The sequence below is a fragment of the Drosophila albomicans genome, chromosome X (assembly GCF_009650485.2).
Source record: "Drosophila albomicans strain 15112-1751.03 chromosome X, ASM965048v2, whole genome shotgun sequence".
Taxonomy (NCBI): Eukaryota; Metazoa; Arthropoda; class Insecta; order Diptera; family Drosophilidae; genus Drosophila; species Drosophila albomicans.
The window spans coordinates 7,274,703-7,292,922 of record NC_047627.2 but is presented as its reverse complement, the minus strand read 5'-3'; the positions used below and the strand labels follow the sequence as shown (position 1 = coordinate 7,292,922).

The 18,220-nt window shown below is 35.2% G+C and overlaps 3 protein-coding genes and 1 long non-coding RNA gene across 4 annotated transcripts in view; 2 read left to right on the top strand and 2 right to left on the bottom strand.

Moving 5' to 3' along the window:
- Window positions 1-3,116: 3,116 nt before the first annotated feature.
- On the bottom strand, window positions 3,117-8,053 carry LOC117571869 (transmembrane protein 41 homolog). The gene is made up of 4 exons (XM_034254318.2): window positions 7,546-8,053; window positions 7,153-7,465; window positions 6,814-6,942; window positions 3,117-4,013 (listed from the first exon to the last, which is right to left on the bottom strand). The coding sequence occupies exons 1-4, from the start codon at window positions 7,613-7,615 to the stop codon at window positions 3,503-3,505; spliced, it is 1,023 nt and encodes a 340-aa protein (XP_034110209.1). The 5' UTR covers window positions 7,616-8,053; the 3' UTR covers window positions 3,117-3,502.
- LOC127566405 (uncharacterized) lies at window positions 4,262-4,834 on the top strand. Its single transcript, XR_007955709.1, has 3 exons — window positions 4,262-4,361; window positions 4,529-4,558; window positions 4,734-4,834. It is a non-coding gene; the product is annotated as an uncharacterized LOC127566405 (long non-coding RNA).
- A 428-nt stretch (window positions 8,054-8,481) lies between the features above and the next one.
- On the bottom strand, window positions 8,482-14,535 carry LOC117571882 (uncharacterized). The gene is made up of 5 exons (XM_034254354.2): window positions 13,574-14,535; window positions 10,127-10,397; window positions 9,783-10,073; window positions 9,397-9,581; window positions 8,482-9,333 (listed from the first exon to the last, which is right to left on the bottom strand). The coding sequence occupies exons 2-5, from the start codon at window positions 10,263-10,265 to the stop codon at window positions 8,632-8,634; spliced, it is 1,317 nt and encodes a 438-aa protein (XP_034110245.1). The 5' UTR covers window positions 10,266-10,397; window positions 13,574-14,535; the 3' UTR covers window positions 8,482-8,631.
- The window catches only part of LOC117571874 (homeobox protein 13), a 77,513-nt gene continuing 70,791 nt past the window's right edge, over window positions 11,499-18,220 (top strand). Inside the window, exon 1 of the mRNA XM_034254334.2 lies at window positions 11,499-11,649. The gene's annotated coding sequence lies outside the window, so the exon portion shown is untranslated. The remainder of the gene's footprint in view (window positions 11,650-18,220) is intronic.

Sequence of the window (18,220 nt, the reverse complement as noted above, 5' to 3'; positions counted from 1 at the left end):
ACGCATTTTATTTAAAAATTAAAATTCCTTTTAAGGTATGAAAGTAATAATATTAATTTTAAGAAACATCTTTAAAAATGTTTACTCAAAGAAAACAATTTTTTTTAATAATAAATAAATATATAATACTTCTTGCTTTGAAAAAATAAGAATTTTATTCCAAAAATTAACATTTTTGGTAAAGTAAGTTATAAAAATAAAATATATGATGCATCATAATATTGAAAATGCTTTTTTAATTCTTCGTGTTTTGAAAGCTATTTAATTTCGGAGTCGGAGCCAGAACTCTCCTTATTGTATAATAAAATTTAACATTTAATACTAGATTTAATATAATAAATAAATAAATAAATTTTTAACATCAACTAATTAATTTAATTTTGAATAGGAAAAGGAGAATTTTGTTGATCAAGCTTTACTCATATAAAAAGTAAGCAATATAATAAGATTATAGACTCTCTTAAATATAAAGTAGTATTTAATACTAGACTCAATATAAAAATAAAAAAATTAAATAAAATGATGAAACGTATAACTTTTAATCGCAGGGTATGTTGAGTCGCACATCATTTCAGTACTCACACAACATTGTTGCCATTGTTGCTTGTTGTGCCCCAAGTCGCCAGGCGTGTGGATAGGTCAGGAGAAAGTATGGGAGAGAGCAAGAGAGCGAGAGAGAGGGAAGAAAAGGGAGAGGGCAACAGATTGCTGACTCATGGCGACGCCGGCCAGACAGGTCTGCGTACTTCAGCCGTCAATTAGGGAGTGAAGAAAGTGAGTTTTAATTTCAGCAAAAGGCACGCAATCATTGCTATTTCGGGCCTAAGCAGAGCAGGGATTGCTTTGACACACACACACACACACAAGCGCACACGCACACACTTACGTAGAGACTATCGCACATTTGAATGCAATTAACCGTAAGCAGGCGTCACGTGACATTTCTGTTGCCCATTGCTGAGCGCCTGTCTCGGCGAGAAAAGTCAAGAGAGCGAGAGCAAGCGAGAGTGAGATGGCACTATCAGTTTGGGTGTAGCAAGCATGTCATATGATTGATTTGCATAATTTGCAGACATATTCACAGCCAAAAAGTGGATTTAGCTGCACAAAACGGCAATCAATTTGACATCCACAACGCACAACGCACAGCGGGTAGCTCCGACTAAATGGTCAGTGAGTTAAAGTCACCTTTTGTGGATTAAACTTTTATTGCGTTTTTAGAAGATTCTTTTGGCATTAAGCAAGTGCAAATAAAATGGGGATCAACCCGCTGAGCGGGTCGCAGTTTCCTCCTTGCTCCCCTGGTTTAAGCTCTTGAGCACACGCTGGGCGCTTCTGGCTAATGAAGTACGTAAATAAATTTACAACAATTTCCAGACACACGCACACACTCACATACACACACACATGCTGGTCAGACTTATAAAGACGCAGATATTCGCACAGATGATGCTTTGACGCTGTGTTACAATGACACTGAATAAGTCGAGTGTACTCGACTGTGATACACCCTGTAGGCACATTTTGTCTGTCACAATTATTGACGCATATAATATAGACAATTTCAGCATAGGTTCAAATGTCAAAGCAAATTCAAAATAACGTAATATAAATAATTATAATATAACACAAATAATAACAATCTGTAAATTTACATTAATGTTATATTTAGAATTATATATTATTACAATTATATTATTTAAGTTATATTTATTGACACAAAGAATATCAATTTCAAAACAATTTTCATTTTTATTTTAAGCAAAAAAAAAAACTTATAAAATAATTTTATAAAATAATTTGTACACAAATTAAAGAATAACATCATACTATAGTTTTTGAATTATTTATAAAAAAGATTCGAGCCGAACAGAGAAACTTTATAGAAGTTAAAGAATTTAATGAACTAATTCCAGTTTTATTTTATGCAAAATTTAAATACTTTAAATAATTTCATATCATAATATTTCACACAATATATTTAAAATTTAGATTATAAAATAATTTGTACACAAAATGAAGATTAGGTTAATACCATAATTATTTATATACTATAAGAATGATTCGAGATACACAGAGAAACTTTAGAATTATTACACTAAATCCATTTTTAAGCTTTTAAGAAAGCATTCACTGTAATAGACCCTTGTAATAATTTTCGCCATTTGCTTACAAGTTTCATCTTGTAGTGTTTAATTTCATTGCCCAATAACTTATATATTTATAGGGAAGAAATTGAAAACCTGAAACAAGTCGAATAGTTTGGAAAATATAAATATTTTAAAGGGTCTCAGAAGCCAAATTTAATTTAGACTTTTTCTCTTTAAAACTATTCAAATGTAACCGTTATGCGCAAAGCTTGAAAATAAGCTTTCCATAGAGCTTCACACCATAATTAGCAAACTTAAGAGAAACAGCTTTTCGAATATGAAAAGCTTATTACGCTTTTCAGCTTTTTGGTCCGTTTTCTCAACTGCATGGCAAAGCTTGCAGCCGTTATCTTTAAGTTTTGTACAAATTAATGCGAATGTTTGAATTGTAAATTATAAATAGTATATCAGACATAGATAATTTCTAAATACACATTTTAATTGATAGCAGTAAAAGTTAAAAACTTGAAGCACCTCTAATATAGCTTGATCCCATTTCGCACACACTCACACACTTACATATCTCCGTCTGCGGAATCTCACGCAGTGTGATAACAACACATTGGGGGCGACAATCTAATATTTCAACTTTGGAGCATGAGACTGCAAATTATCGTGCTTGGAACTTGTCAAGGAGAAGTTAATGCTGATTTCTGGTTGGATAATCGAATGAAATAAGAAGGCCATTTGTGTTTCGAGTTCTTTTGTTTCAATATATATTTTAGTTGCACACATTTAATAATATTGGTTTTCATCTTTTTTGCTAATTGGTTTACTTATCAGTAATGTTTCTAGTAAATACTGCAATAGCACTAAACAAAATTTCTTCACTAACTTAAGACAATTTATGGAAATATATGATGCAAAAGTTGCCAAAGAAAAAAAAAAATCGTAATCTAAGAAAAGAAAACTAAATAGATTTGACGTTCCTAAACTCTAAATAGTAGTTGATTCACGGAGCTTCCAATTTTTGTTTTCTATTTCTTTTTGTTGTTAACAATTTTACAGTGTTCATTTCATTTGTTTTTTGTTTTTTTATAATATTTTTGATTTGTATTTTTTTTTTTTTGCTTAATTTTTTGGAAATAGCATACATACAAAATATACGAACTAACGACAAACCTAGGCAAATAGTTATAAAATATATAATTAATATGTATGTTATGTTTGTGTGTAAAAACAACCTAAATCAACATATCCGGTGAAATGTTTCTATACTTTTCGTTATGTTGTGTTTTTTTTTTGTTTTCGTTTTTGTTTTTGGTACATATCATTTAATTTGTTGTGGTTGTGGTTGTTGTTGTGAACTTTCTCTGCAGGATTTTCTCTTCAATGTATTCTTCCGTCGAGGTTTACGCCACCTTCTTCTTCTTGAACTTGTTTTTAAGCAGACCCGGCAACAGAGAGGCGCACGCACAAAGCGTTAACACACCCATCGAGGTCCACGAGAACGCCTCACTCGAGCTGCTCATCTTCTGGAGCGTTTTGCCCGCCTGTATGGCGATCACCGATGGCGGGGCAACACCACAAAAGGTGCCGAGGGCAAAGATGTGCATCGGCACACCGATCACCGGCGACGCCAGATTGATGAACCAATTGGGCAGTATGGGAGTCATGCGCAAGAAGAGCATATAGTTGAACAAACTGTCGCGATACTCCTCGACGTGACGCGACCATTCGCTCGTCTTTTTGGGCCAAAAGTGCCGGATAAGTCGACGTCCCACCAGATTGGAGAGTGCATAGCAGAGTGTGGCGCCCAGCGCCGAGCAGAAGCAGATGAGAAACAAGGCGATCGGGAATTTGTAGAGGAATCCAAGTAAGATCGACAGGAATAACGAACCAGGAATGGCGAATGTTTGTAGGCTAGAAATTTAGTTAGGTTAAGGCAACCAGAAATTCAGATTGTTGACAGCTTAAACGTAAATACAATTAAATAATTAAATGTTATATACATATGTAAATGCAGTTGTAAAACTAAGAATAAAAGGTTATGAACCTTCTAGGCGCTACCTTTTGAACTCTGGTCTGATAGCGAGTCAGTTAGTCTAGGGAAAGGACTTTATAGATAGGTATTTAGGTATTCTTATGTGCCGAAAGTTGTATCCTATTGTTTTTAGTTTAAATAATAAGCATATAAATTGAACCTTCTAGGTGCTACCTTTTAAGCTCTGTTAGGTCAGTTAGCAAAGAACTTCATAGATAGGTATTTAGGTATATCTAGGGAAAATACTTTATAAATAGGTATTTAGGTGCACTTATGTACTGACAATCCTATTCTACTGTTACTAGTTTAAATATTGAGTGTATAAATTGAACCTTCTAGATGCTACATTTTAAGCTCTGTTAGGTCACTTAGCAAAGAATTGATAAGTATTTAGGTATATCTAGGCAAAATACTTTATAAATAGGTATTTAGGTACACTTATGTACTGACAATCTTATTCTACTGTTACTAGTTTAAATATTGAGTGTATAAATTGAACCTTCTAGATGCTACATTTTAAGCTCTGTTAGGTCACTTAGCAAAGAATTGATAAGTATTTAGGTATATCTAGGCAAAATACTTTATGAATAGGTATTTAGGTACACTTATGTACTGACAATCCTATTCTACTGTTACTAGTTTAAATATTTAGTGTATAAATTGAACCTTCTAGGTACTACCTTTTGATCTTTGACCTGATAGCAAGTCACTCTGTCAAGACAAAGAACTGTATATAAAGGTATTTAGGTATACTTATAAATCGAATGTCTTATCCTATTGTTATTGTTTAAATTGAACTATTGAGTGCATAAATTAAACCTTCTAGGTGCTACTATTTGGGTAGTCAAGAACTCTCTAGAGAGTACTAATGTGGCGACTTGTGCTATTATTAGTTGTATAAATTGTATTCAAGATATTATTGTAATCAAATATAAAATAAATACGTAAACATGAAGACGATATTTACGTATACTTGATGTACTTAATGTGATACCAACTAGCTATGCAGATGTTGGCTAAAAACAGATCATCGCGTAAATTGCCAACTGGCTGAGATGGGGAGCTCTTGGTTATTTTTAGCTAAGTAACACGTCTTGACAATGCCACTCGCAATTCGCAATCGGACTCCTCTTCCTCCTCCCCCTTCAAAGCAGACGTGGGCAAGTGTACGATAAGAGAAAATGGCAAATAAAACGTAACGCTTTCTGAGGGTCGTGCTTTTCATTATTGCGTTATAGCTATTCGACACAGTTCTTGGGAAACAGAACGAAAACAATAACAATGATTGCCTCTAAAGTGTTAAAGAGAGAGAACAATATTTGAAATGTTTAAAACTATATGTATGTATGTAATTTGCCACGCGCCGTTCCCCTTAAAAACGTTAATTATAGATAATTATTCATTTCAGAGTGCAGTAACTGGAGTTTTTTGTCGCACGAATATCGAAAATGAGAGACACGTCATCTGTCAATTTCACCCAACAAGTTTTTATATGACTAACTCTGTCGTTAGGCAAAGTTGCTACGCTAAAATAAGTCATTAAGAAAGCAAATAGCTGAAAATATTACGTTAGTAATACTATAACATTGGTATTTAAGTAATGCAATTCGAGCAGACATTTTTCAAATTGCATGACTGTAGAACAGCTGAGAACAATAAAGCAAATACTATATGTATATTTGTGTGTGTGTGTGTGTAAACAAAATCGAAACCAGCTTGGTGATCATTCGATCGTTGGATGCAATGCAAGTTTATAATTACGACGTCGGTTGTAATTACTGCAAAAGCAAACAACAACAAAAGGCACATATACAAATACGCCACACATGCACAGAGCGGAACAACGTATAAAAAGCAAAACGCAAAAAGAACACAAAAACACTGACCAGCTCTCAGCTGTTTGAAAAGATTAGAAGCAAGTTCACTCACACTGCCAAGCGCACAAGACACGCACGCGCACACACACAGACACAGACACATGCTTTGCAGGGGCAGACTAGTGCTTATGCTTTTGTTTATAAAAACGTGCGTTGAATGGCCGAGCACACAAATCAATTCAAAGCAAAAAATCTGTGAGTGAGAGAGCGAGAGAAAGATCGCAGAGAGTGTAGCTCTATGCGTCAGCAATTGGGCATTTGCTGTAGTGCAGTTGAGACAGCATGAGCAACAACGTAGCTGGGAGAATGGGAGAGTGCAAAGTGCACTTGTGCATTGCCCATGCACAGTGACAGTGACAACAGTGTGCAATGAGAGCGACAGAGAGCAAAGGCGACAACTACGACGACGACACCATCAGCTGATCGTGCATATTTCACATTCTCAAACATACATACATACATTGTTGTTGCTGTGCTTGTTCTTCATATTCGTGCTTCCTACTTGCAGCCGAAGCGACGCCGCAACGTCAATTCCAATGCTAATAAGTGTGGCCATGCATAATATTATCGAAATTAACGAGGGTGCGTGTCTATGTGAGCGTCTGTGTGTATGTGACCATGAAAATGCTTCAAGTGTCTGTGTGTGGAACGTTTTTGGTCTAAAACTGACCATTTTGATCGTCACTTCAAATGGGGTCAAGGTTATAAGTACGTGAAGACGTGCGTGACGTCGTTGTTGCTTATCTAATCGGATAAGCGTTACCGATGTCGATAACGTTTGCTGTTGTTTTGAAAAGGATACAATACATAGGCGACGACTACGCCAAACATCACTTCAAAATAATACATGTCCTTGTAGCGATCCAAGACTTTGGCCAGCATTTTAGCATCTTGTATATCACGTGGTATTTTCAAATGTTGCTTCTCAGAGCTGCAAAAAATCAACAAGAGAACGCGAGAGAGCGCAAATGAGAGAGCGTGACTTACGAATGTAATAAATGCACAAGCTGCGAATGTGTGTGTGTGTGTATGTGTGACTTGTGTGGCGTGACTTGGCGTTGAGAGCAAGCTCCAAACACACACACACGCACACCCACACAGTTGACATTTGAATTGTTTGACGTGATCAGGTCACACTTACGCATTCAATTCGGGGAATATTGCATAAACATAGAACATGGCCGTTAAGCTGGCCACAAATATTGCAACAACAATGACTAGAGATTTCTTGGTGGCTTTTCGCTCGTCCGCCGACATTGCTTGTTTTTGTGGCGTCGCTGGTTGCTGTTGTTGTTGCTGCTGCTGCTGCAGCTGTTGTTGTGGTTGCTGGGTCTGTTGCTGCTGCTGTTGTTGTTGTGGCTGTGGTTGTTGTTGTTGCTGCTGCTGTTGATCTTGCGTTTGTTTCGGTGGTTTATGCTTGCCATTCACCATCTTATGCATCTTATCAAAACTCTCTGCAATAACACACACAACAAAATCAGGCAATAAATCATCGGTGGGGATCGAGAGGGGGTTAAATATGTTTGCCACTTACCGCTGCTGCTCCGACTGATAAGCGATACGCTACCGTTGCCGTTGCTATTTTCCGTTTTACAAGACATCATAAAATCGCTCGGTTTATTTTTTATTATTAGTTGCGTTGCGCTTCCGTGTTTGTTGCTCACTCTAAATTAATTGAGAGTGTATGCGTGAGTGTTTTGTTTGCGCGCCCAACAGCAAGCAGCAGTCTCCAAATGTCTCCTTTACTCTTTACTCTCGTGTCTCGTTTCCATACACAATTTAATCGATAAAAACTACAAAGCAAAAACACCACACAAAAAAAAAAACACAAAAAATACACTAATCGCGACGCGATAAACTAATAATCTTGATAATCTGTGTGTGGGTGTGTGTCATCAGATATTCGTGTTTATTTCACTGAGCTGTGCTTGCGTCTTTCAACATGCTCATGTTTTTACAACTATTTTTTTTTTATTTAATTTAGCAACAGCTCGCCTGACTTTCGTGTTTCGCGTAACACTCCGCGCGGTGTGACCAGAGGCAGCTAAACCGCAGAATACCCACTTTTGGTGTACACACGGAGTGGAAAAAACCCCAAAATAACAATAATTCACGCTCTCGCGCAGTGTGACTGCAGATTTCACATGCCCAAAATGAGGCCAGCGCATAAAATACCAATAAAATGCAAATATACTACTACAGGCCGTTGCGTTTGAAAATGTTTAATTGCAGTGAAAATTATTTCTATTTAATTTTAATTATATTTAACTTATACATTTGTTGTATTGTAATGATTTAATATATTAATTTATTTGCAACTATTTTCACTTAGCTAAATACGATAGAACATTTTAATTATTTTTAAGCGATAAATTAAAATGAATATATTTTTTAAAAATGTTAAAATTAAATCGTAAGTTTTTCGTAAACTTAAATGATTTTGAATTCAACTACATTAAGCGATAAATTAAAATGAATATATTTTTTGAAAATGTTAAAACTAAATCGTAAGATTTTCGTAAACTTAGATGATTTTGAATACAATAAGATTGATTTAAAATGGGATAAATCATTAGAAAATTCATGATTGCAAATTATGAAAAGTATTATTTTGAAATGATTAAAGATCATAGGCATTTTGCGGATCTACACTGCAATCATCGTCATCGAAATTCAAGAAAAAATCATTGTTACAGTCAAGTTTTACAGCTGAAAAATCTAAGGTGTTCGATTCACGAACATTATTAGTTTCAAAATTATTCATTGACTGTTGTGAGAGCTCTTCCAACGATGGCTTGCCATCGCAAATCTGAGATGATGAAAACATATTCTTGAAGCTAAGAGTATCCATTGATTTGTTTGCATTGTTCGAGTCCGAACAAGTCGAGACATCAAAAACAGCAGCATCGTTATCAAAAGAGAATTTCACTGACGGTAGCACTTCAACATTTTGGATAATCGGGCGCTCTGGCAGATGCGATAGATTGAATTCTGAGAGTTCTGAAACTTCGACCATATCGTAGTCATTGTTCATTTCCTCAAGTTTACTTTCAAACGTCTCTCGAGAGTTTTCGGAAGACGACGGCACCGGCAGCGGACCAAAATGCACCTGTTTCGTGGGACTAGGCTGGATATTCCTGTCATCCTCGGATGAACGATTCGACACTAAAATGGGACGCAACGGTTGCTGCTCGTTTGGCTTCGCTATCTTGGACTTAATTTGGAAGTTTTTCAGGAATTCCATGGCTGACTGCAGCACAATTGGAGCATTACGTTTATCTTTGATAGTATTCTTAACTACATATGGTTTTGGCACTTTAAACTGTCAAGTATTGAAATTATATTAATTGGATGAGCAATTTGTGGGGATGTGGGAATTACTTACAGTTTGCTCTTCGGTAATTTGCTTGCTCAGCTCCACCAGGGAGACGATCTTCTTGTTGCGTTGTTGTGTTGCTCGATCGATTTTGATTTTCCAATGATGGTTGAGCTGTTGTAATTCCAGCTCAACGCTGAGATTTTCCTCCTCTGTATCATTGAACAGTTGCTGGCACTTGCGTAATTCCTTTACTGCAATGTTGCATCAAGAAGAAACGATATGAACCACATTTTTCTATAACTTAAAATTTCCATAAAATAGGACAGACATCCGCAGCGAAGTGTACTGTCTAAGATGCTCTTTATTTTAGAATGTTTGGTTTTAGGTATCCACATTGATAAAACTCTTTCACCCCAAGATTACTGGGTAGAAAATTAATTTTTTTTACGTACCAATCTTACGACGTTCCATGGCGGCTTTGCAATCATGATCGATTTTCTGCTGCAGTTCAATTTGATTGAGCTCCTCCTGCACTTCGTTCTGCCTGCTGAGGATAGCAAAGCGCAAAATATTGTTCATCCGATCGTCGTCAAGGAAATCCACAATTTTCAGCAGATTGACATAGTTATTGTCCAGGATTTTGAGACTGTTGTTGTTCTCCTCACGCTGCTCCTCGGCTATGATGGCAGCTTCGCGAATCAGCGTCAAATCGATGCGTAGATTGCCGATATCCTTTTTTAGAGCTGCAAAACAAAGTGCGACGTGTAACTGTAAAACAGCATAACGGTAAATTTACCATCTTTTGATTTGCACAGCGTCTCGTCTTCTTCCAGCGCAATTTCCAGTTTCCCGAACACTTTGCGCACATCCTCACTTTGTGTGCTGAGTTCGTCAATGTAGTTAAGAACACGTGGGAATAATTGCTCACTGAACATTTTAATTATTTCGTTTATTCAATATCTTTGTTGAACTTTGTAGACGCGAAGCAACATCGATATCATAACCGTCGGTATTTTTCCGAACTTCAAAATGGTCACCCTCGACGGTTGTCGATATTTGTGGAACAGCTGTGGAATATATATATCGATTAACACCGATATCGACATTATTTAATTTAACAGTTTTATTATCGCATGCATATATTATGTGTATATATTATATTTATATGTATTTACATTATTTTGCTTTTCTAACAAATAATATTCTACTTAAAAAATTAATTTCAAAAATTTAAGCGGCATACATCTGCTGAGTGTGACCGCAATTTGAGGAAAAGTCGAAATTCTTTTGTCAATCACGCGTGGAACTTAATTTTCTTTATAAATATAGCGAGTCACGAATCAATGTAAACGTCTTTGAATAACAAATTTAATTGAATATAAATGTTATTGTTTTTATTTAAATTATTATTATTGGCATCGATACTTTGCTGCAATACAAGTCCTCCAGTATTTTCCTGCTGATATTGCTAGTATTTCATGGGCATTTTATTGCTTCTGCATGAGGGTCACACGATCACCAGTTCGAGTTTTTCTGCAAGCGTCGGCAGTTTGTTCGATCGTCGTCGCTCGTTCGTCGCTTGTTTTCGTGTGTGTTTATTATTTTTTTTGCGTTCGTTTAATGTTTTGTTGATGTTTGCATTTTACAACGTTATTATTGTTATGTTGTAAGTGATGTGCGTGTTTTATTAGTGGCAGCAACTGCAACATATATATTATAGTTAATCGGGTTGCGCAGTTGCAACAATAATATTGTTGAACATACGCATACGCGCGCACACACGCACACACACACACATGCGCATGCGCAACAGCAGCAGCGGCGGCATTTTCAAGTTTTGTGCATGAGTGCAGGTGTTTCTGCTTCTTCTTGGCGTTGTCGTTAAGTTTACTTTTGCCCGCCAGTTTGTTGCGATCGTTCGTTCCGCAAGTGCGCGAGTTTCGTTCAGTTGACGTTACAAATAATTCGCGTTATTTTCTTGTGCTGTGTGTTTTCTTATTTTCGTGGTAAATCGAAATTCAAACGGAAACCGGTGTCGCTTTCATCATCGTCAACAACATCATCATCCGTAGCAGCAGCAACAACATCGCTAAAAAAAATTTTTTTTGTGGCCGTGAAAAAAAAATTTCGCAAGCTACGCAAACAAAACAAAAGTTGTTTTTTTCTGTTTTTTTTTTTTGAATGGCCTTTTTTTGTGTTGTTGCTCGAAAGTGTTGCACAAAGCAAAAAAAAATTTCAAGAACTAATTGAAAGTTGATCAATTACAACAAGAATAACAACCGACTGGATTAAAACAAATTAACTGGAAATGTTCGTTTGGTGAGTTGAACTCGTTGCTTAAGCTTGTTGAAGGGTAGTGGATGGGGATGGGGAAGGGGAATGGGCGGAGGTAAAGGGAGTGTGCAATGGACATGCACGAACATGCTCGCTCGCTGCGTCACGTCGTCACACGTCGCTGCATATCAAAATGAATAACAACAACTAGACACAAAATAGACACAACAACAACAAAATAAAACAAGCAATGAGAACTTTCACTATAGTCAAGCCCCCCTCGCCACTCTTCACCCCCAACTTAGACTTGTTGGAGCGTGCATGGAAATCACTATTGTGACTTGTATACCCTTTAATTTGTGCAATAAAGAAATTATACAACCATTTTAATGAAATTTCATATATCGCTTTTGTTGGCTTGGATTTTATCTATCTAATCTATTTTTTTGAGATAATAAGATTAGTGGCATAGGTAATTTCGTGTGCTAGCATAAATAATTACAGTAAATACGTGCAACAATTTGGTAAACATTACGATACACTTTTCGCTCTTAAGCTGGCGCCATCTATGAGTCAATAGAGTCAACAACTGCAGAGCGCAGCGTATCTGTTAGTCGAGCACATCGAATCGTAGTCAGTTCTTGATTGCTGAGGTTTTTTTTTTTGGGGAGTGTTGTGACTAAAAAACATAATGTAATGTAAAATATACAATTGCATTTGTTTATTTGGTTGCATTTGTTTATCAATGGAAATAGATGTATTGAATGAATGGAGTGCATGGTAAGGTATGTAAATATGTGTGTGTGTGAAAAAATACATGAATGTATTGTATATGTGCATGAATGTATGAGATATGTACGTGATGTAAATTATACAATTGCATTTGTTTATGTATGGAAATGGGTGTATTGAAGAATGGAAATGAATGTATGAATATGTGTACATGAATGTATGAGATGTGTACGCAAATGTACATGTGATGTAATATATATAATGGCATTTGAATATTTGGTTACATTTGTTTATGTATGGAAATGAGTGTATTGAATGAATAAAAGAGTGAATGGAATGGAAAGTATGACAGAAGACATGCATATATTATACACATATGTATGTATGAATGTACATGAATGTATGAGATATGTACGCAAATGTACATCTATGTACATGCTGTTACCATAACCGACTACATTAAAATGTCTGTGAATACATATATATTAACGAGTTCTAGACTGTGTTGTGTATGTACAAGCATGTATAGGAATGCATTAGCTATGTACGTGAATGTACATGTATGTACATACATACATACTTAAATATGATAATTTATTGGATTCAATTAATGATGTAGCGTTAAGTTTATATTTTAAATATGTATACATAAGTATGTATATATGTATATAAATATAGGGATGTATGTACATATATAGGTACATATGTATGTGTATACAAACAATGGTATATGTATGTACATATATGTGTGTATATACATATGTACATTAGGATGTATGCACATATGAATATATGAACATTAATGTATTTAAGTTTTTGCAAATAGAAGTTGTGAGTGTGTGAACATATAAAAGAATGTATGTATGTATGTATGTATGTATGTAGGTATGTATGTATGTATGTATGTATGTATGTATTTATGTATTTATGTATTTATGTATGTATGTATGCATTTATGTATGTATTTATTTAGTGTTGTATGAAAGGATTAAGCACCTGATCAAATATTCAATTCGAGTCAGGATTTCAGCATTTTGCACTTGATTTCATTTGACTGTCAAATGTCTTTTCACTTCTCTACATTCTATTTGAATAGGTTATGCTATTATGACGATATTTTCGATGTACAAAATGTGTATCGAAATGTTCGATGGTAATTGCTAGAATATCAATTCTGTTGTTGCTGCAGTTTTCAATGTTTTTGTTTGCAATTCTTTGTTGTTTGTTATCTGGTTACCTGGTCACATCTGGAAACCAACTCGAAATGCACTTTGAAGCATTCTTTTCGTTTCTTTCTGTCTTTCGCTCTCTCGCTCTCGCTTGCATATGAAATAATTGTGCTGTTTCCGCACTGTGTTTCCGCTTGGGTTTCCTACTCCTGTTTCCATGTGTATGCAAATTTCATAATTGCGTCAGGTTTTCTCTTGGTGCACTAAACGGCTCATTGGGATTTCAATGGATCGGTGTATGTGCATGTGTGTGTGTGTGTGTGTTGCAGGTATGCACAAAACAGGCAGACAGACAAAATCATCGTCGAGCAGGTAAACACAGTAATTCAACCGGGTCACGACACGGAGCACAGAGCAGCATCCCAACAAACTGCGAAACATCTCAGTCGATGTCTCTCTACCTGCCCCTGATTGCAACTCCTCTTCTTCTATCTCTATCTCTTTCTCCATCTCTTTCCCTTACCTTACATTGTGATTTTTTTTTTGTGGCAATTCGTCTCGTTCGCTTTCATTCCTCATAATTGAAATGTATCCACTCACACACACACACACACCTCACGAATGCTCTTTCTCTTTCTCCTCACCTTTCCCCACACCAGCTTGATAACTGATAAGCGCAAATGCTTCACTAGTGAATGAGCCTAAGCTGTTTGCTTTACCCAGTTAATCACTCAGTAGTCGATTGCACTTCAATTCTTACTACACAAAAGTTCTGCACTGAAATCGCTTTTGATTTTTACACTGGATTTTTCTTTAACAGCATTTCTTTGTTGGCATTTGTCATCGGGGGTCTTGGTGAATCATTTTGATTTAATCAGAAATTCTATAGTTGCAATTGCAAACAAAAAGTTCGATATCTTTTTTTTTCCAATGTTCCCCATTGTGACAATGACTGCGGATATCTATCATATAAGCACAAGATATGATGCATTACCCTTCGAAATATCCTATGATTGATGACAATCATGTTAATTATACATAAGCATTACATATAATAGAACAAACTGAGACATTTTAATATGATATAATTTAGCTGATAGTTCACCTTTTTTGTTATTCGTTTTGGTAATTGCATCCTGACTGATATTCCTTGTAAAGTTTTGTTATGGTTTTGAAGTGGTTCCATTTCTTAATCAATCTTAAAATATAAAGTTTTGGTAAAGATTTTTATTAGGAATTTCTTTTGTGGCATTTTGTTTATACTATTTTTTAGTTCTTAGAAAAGTTCTTTTAATATTTCCTTAAGTTATAGTAACAATAATTTAATTCACTCAAATTGTATTTTATGAATATTCCTAGACATGACATGAAAGTCAACTTTATTACTTAATAATTTTCAGTGTCGTATTGTTTATAATACTTTTCAATTATTGGGATAGTGCACATCAGTAAAATTTTGTTGTATTCTATTTATATTTATATCAGAATTTATTTTGTTTAATATATTTACAGTTTATTATTATTGAAAGGCATGTAAAAATTTCCTTAAGTTATATAATTCACTTAAATAGAATTTTTTACATATTTCTAGACATCACATTATTACTTAATAATTTGCAGTGTATCAATTAGTCGATTTCCAAACTTATTTATTTCATTTACGAGTATATTTTTGTTGTTTCTGTAAATTTTGTTTGGCAATGCGGTTCAACTGATATAAGTTTACATTTCGATAAACAAACATTGTGTGGAAAGCCATTCGCTTATCGGATATGCGTATTGTTGTTATTGAAAATGCAGCTTAGGCAAACCGAATGCAAGGTGAAACACCTGGCAAATGTTTCAAATCGCATTGCATAAATGGAAAATGTGGCGCAGCGAAAATGTTGCCACAAAATTTCGCACAAACATTTTCGGCAAAATACCCCGGGGAGTAGGAACTGTGAAGCAAACTGTGAAAATGCCGTAAAAACTACAAGAATTGTCTGTTGTCTGGTCAGTTCGGGGTTCGTTAGGTTCCTTGGGAGCAATTGCAAAGGAAAAAAAAACAAGTAAGAAAGCTACAGTCGAGTGTACTCGACTGTGAGATACCCGCTCCCCATTTTGAATAAAAGCAATATATTTTGCGGTATTATTCTCAAAATATACCAAATATACTGCAAAAATAATAAAAATATACCAAATGCTATATGTGGTATATCGATATAGTACCGCACAATATACCAGATTGTCGGCCAAAGCAACTAAGACCCCTAGTAAGTAGGCGTTTTTGCCCATACAAAAGTATTTCTTTAATAACTTCCACAATTTTTATCTTATCGCAAACAAATTTTCAGGAATCATAACTACTATAGTAATTATAGTATATACCAAAAAAACAGTATCAAAATTAAAGCTGATCTGAGAGTTAAGCATATGAATGTGGAATACTCTTCAATGAAGTACATTTTCTTACCAGCTTTGTTTATCTGAATTTGTCTGAAATTCATAAAAATATATTCATTTTAATTTCAAAAGTAAATTTCAAATTCTATTTACTTTTGAAATTAATATGGATATATTTTTATGAATTTATTTGTTTATTTTTCTTTAGTTGATTTGTACATTAGTAGAATTCATTTTAAATTTGTTTTTATTCAACATTTAGTGCAACTAGTTGAAATTTAGTTTTGAAATTAAAATGAATATATTTTAATGAATTAATTTTTGTTTTACTAGTTTTGTTTATTTTTCTTTATTTGATTTGTACATTGAAAGAATTATTTTTTAATTTTTTTTTCTACGAAATTTTGTTCAAGTAGTTGAAATTTACTTTTGAAATTAAAATTACTATATCTTAAGTTTTTTTTTTACTAGTTTTGTATATTTTTCTTTATTTGATTTGTACATTAAAACAATTAATTTTAAATTTGTTTTTCTACGAAATTTTGTTCAAGTAGTTGAAATTTACTTTTGAAATTAAAATTAATATATTTTGTTTTGAAAATGTTAAAAAAAAGTTGAAAGTTTTTTCTAAACTTAAGTAATTTTTAATTTGATAAGATTAATTTAACAAGGTTTTGATGATTGAAGTATTTTTATTTTTAATAAAATTTTGTATAAATAGATGAATTTTACTTTTGAAATTGAAATTTTAAATATTTTGCCGCTTTTTGTAAATTGAAAACTAAAGGAATTTGTAGATATTTAAATATAAAAATGATAGAATCATGTTTCATAATATTTAGAAATTAAAAAAATCATTGAAAATGTTAACGATGGCAACATTTATAATTTATGCTTGAAAGTCTTAAGTATGTTAAATCAAATTAAAAAGCAAGCTGATTACAATGGGGAAGATGAGCAGCTTGTCAACTCCCCCCTTTTCCCCCTTGCCCTACCTGAAAAAAGTCCGTAATTATGCATAGCCGCAAAACAAGGATATCAGCAGAAATGCAAAAATACAACGCGAGGGCGAAAAGCAGGCGGAAGAGCGAAGGGTGAAGAGGGAAGAGGGAAGGGAAATCCATATAAGTCGAGTCAAAAAATGTACAAACTAAAAGCCGGATGGATTAAATTGGGATTTATGCACAAATGCACTCGTGAAATACCTACACAAACACAAACACACACACACACACACACACAGACAGACAGACAGACACACCTATAAACATGGCTCCCTTTCTAGCTTTCTCTCTCCCTTTCCCGCTCTCTCTCTCTCTCTTTCTCTCTCTCTCTCTTCGTCACCCTTCAGATAACCGTGCAAGGTTCTGGGTTTATTTTTTGTTGTTGTGTTGTTTGCTGCTTTGGTTGTTTTTGTTTTTGTGCTCGGTGCTGTCTCATTTTTCGGGGCAGATAAAAATGTTGAAACAATAACCAAGGTAATTCCCAGGAGCCATTGCCAACAAAAATGCCAGGATAACTGTGACTCACACACACAAACACACACTCGCACACACACACGGAGTGAAATGCACATGGAAAAGTTTCTCTGAGATTTTGGAGCATTTGCAAGTTGGCTTTGGGATCGAGACGAGACTACAAGTGTTTGTTGTATACAATTTTATGCCTCTGCCCCCATATGGAAATTCCGCTTGAGGGAGTGGTGGAGTGGGGGGAGGGAGAGGAGCATGGACTGGAGGGGGAGAGAGTGTGTATGCACTTTTTATGTTAGTCAGCAAATTGGATGCTGCTTTCCGCACATTTTGTTGCATCCATATGAAGTTTGTGCTTTAGATGCCCAACAAAAAACGTGGAAAGAGAGATGGGGAGAGAGAGGGAGGGAGAGAGGTGTCCTGTTTTGGTCCTTGCAGCAACATCAGCAATAAAGTGAAATACACGTCGAGAGAGAGTGAGAGACAAAACGCTTTAAAGTGGCCATTCATGAATTAGCCCTTCAGCTTCAGCTTTGGCTTTTCTTTTTAGCTTTTCTGCTGCAGATTGACAATTTGCTTTTCAATTTGCGTCCGTCTGTCTGTCTGTCTGTCCGTCAGTCAACTGCCAATGGATTGCAGTGTTTGTGTGTGCCCCAAAAATTGTGGTTGCTTCTCAATTTCCATAATTCGCATTGACCCACAAGTCTGACAGAAATTGACTTTTGTCCATCAGCTGGTTGACGTCTGACCCTGGCCTACGTTCTCTCTCCCTCTTTGCCTCTCTATCCATCTCTCTCTCTCTCTCTCTCTCTATCTTTCTGTCTCTGTCGCTGCTCTTGACACGCCACACGAGACTCG

Coding starts and splice junctions, on each gene's coding strand:
- LOC117571869 (XM_034254318.2), bottom strand. CDS start 7,615: ATGATGTCTTGTAAAACGGAAAATAGCAACGGCAACGGTAGCGTATCG. Junction 7,466..7,545: donor TATCAGTCGGAGCAGCAGCG/GTAAGTGGCAAA, acceptor GTGTTATTGCAG/AGAGTTTTGATAAGATGCAT. Junction 6,943..7,152: donor ATATTCCCCGAATTGAATGC/GTAAGTGTGACC, acceptor GATTTTTTGCAG/CTCTGAGAAGCAACATTTGA.
- LOC117571882 (XM_034254354.2), bottom strand. CDS start 10,265: ATGTTCAGTGAGCAATTATTCCCACGTGTTCTTAACTACATTGACGAA. Junction 10,074..10,126: donor GCTGTGCAAATCAAAAGATG/GTAAATTTACCG, acceptor TTTGTTTTGCAG/CTCTAAAAAAGGATATCGGC. Junction 9,334..9,396: donor AAATTACCGAAGAGCAAACT/GTAAGTAATTCC, acceptor AATACTTGACAG/TTTAAAGTGCCAAAACCATA.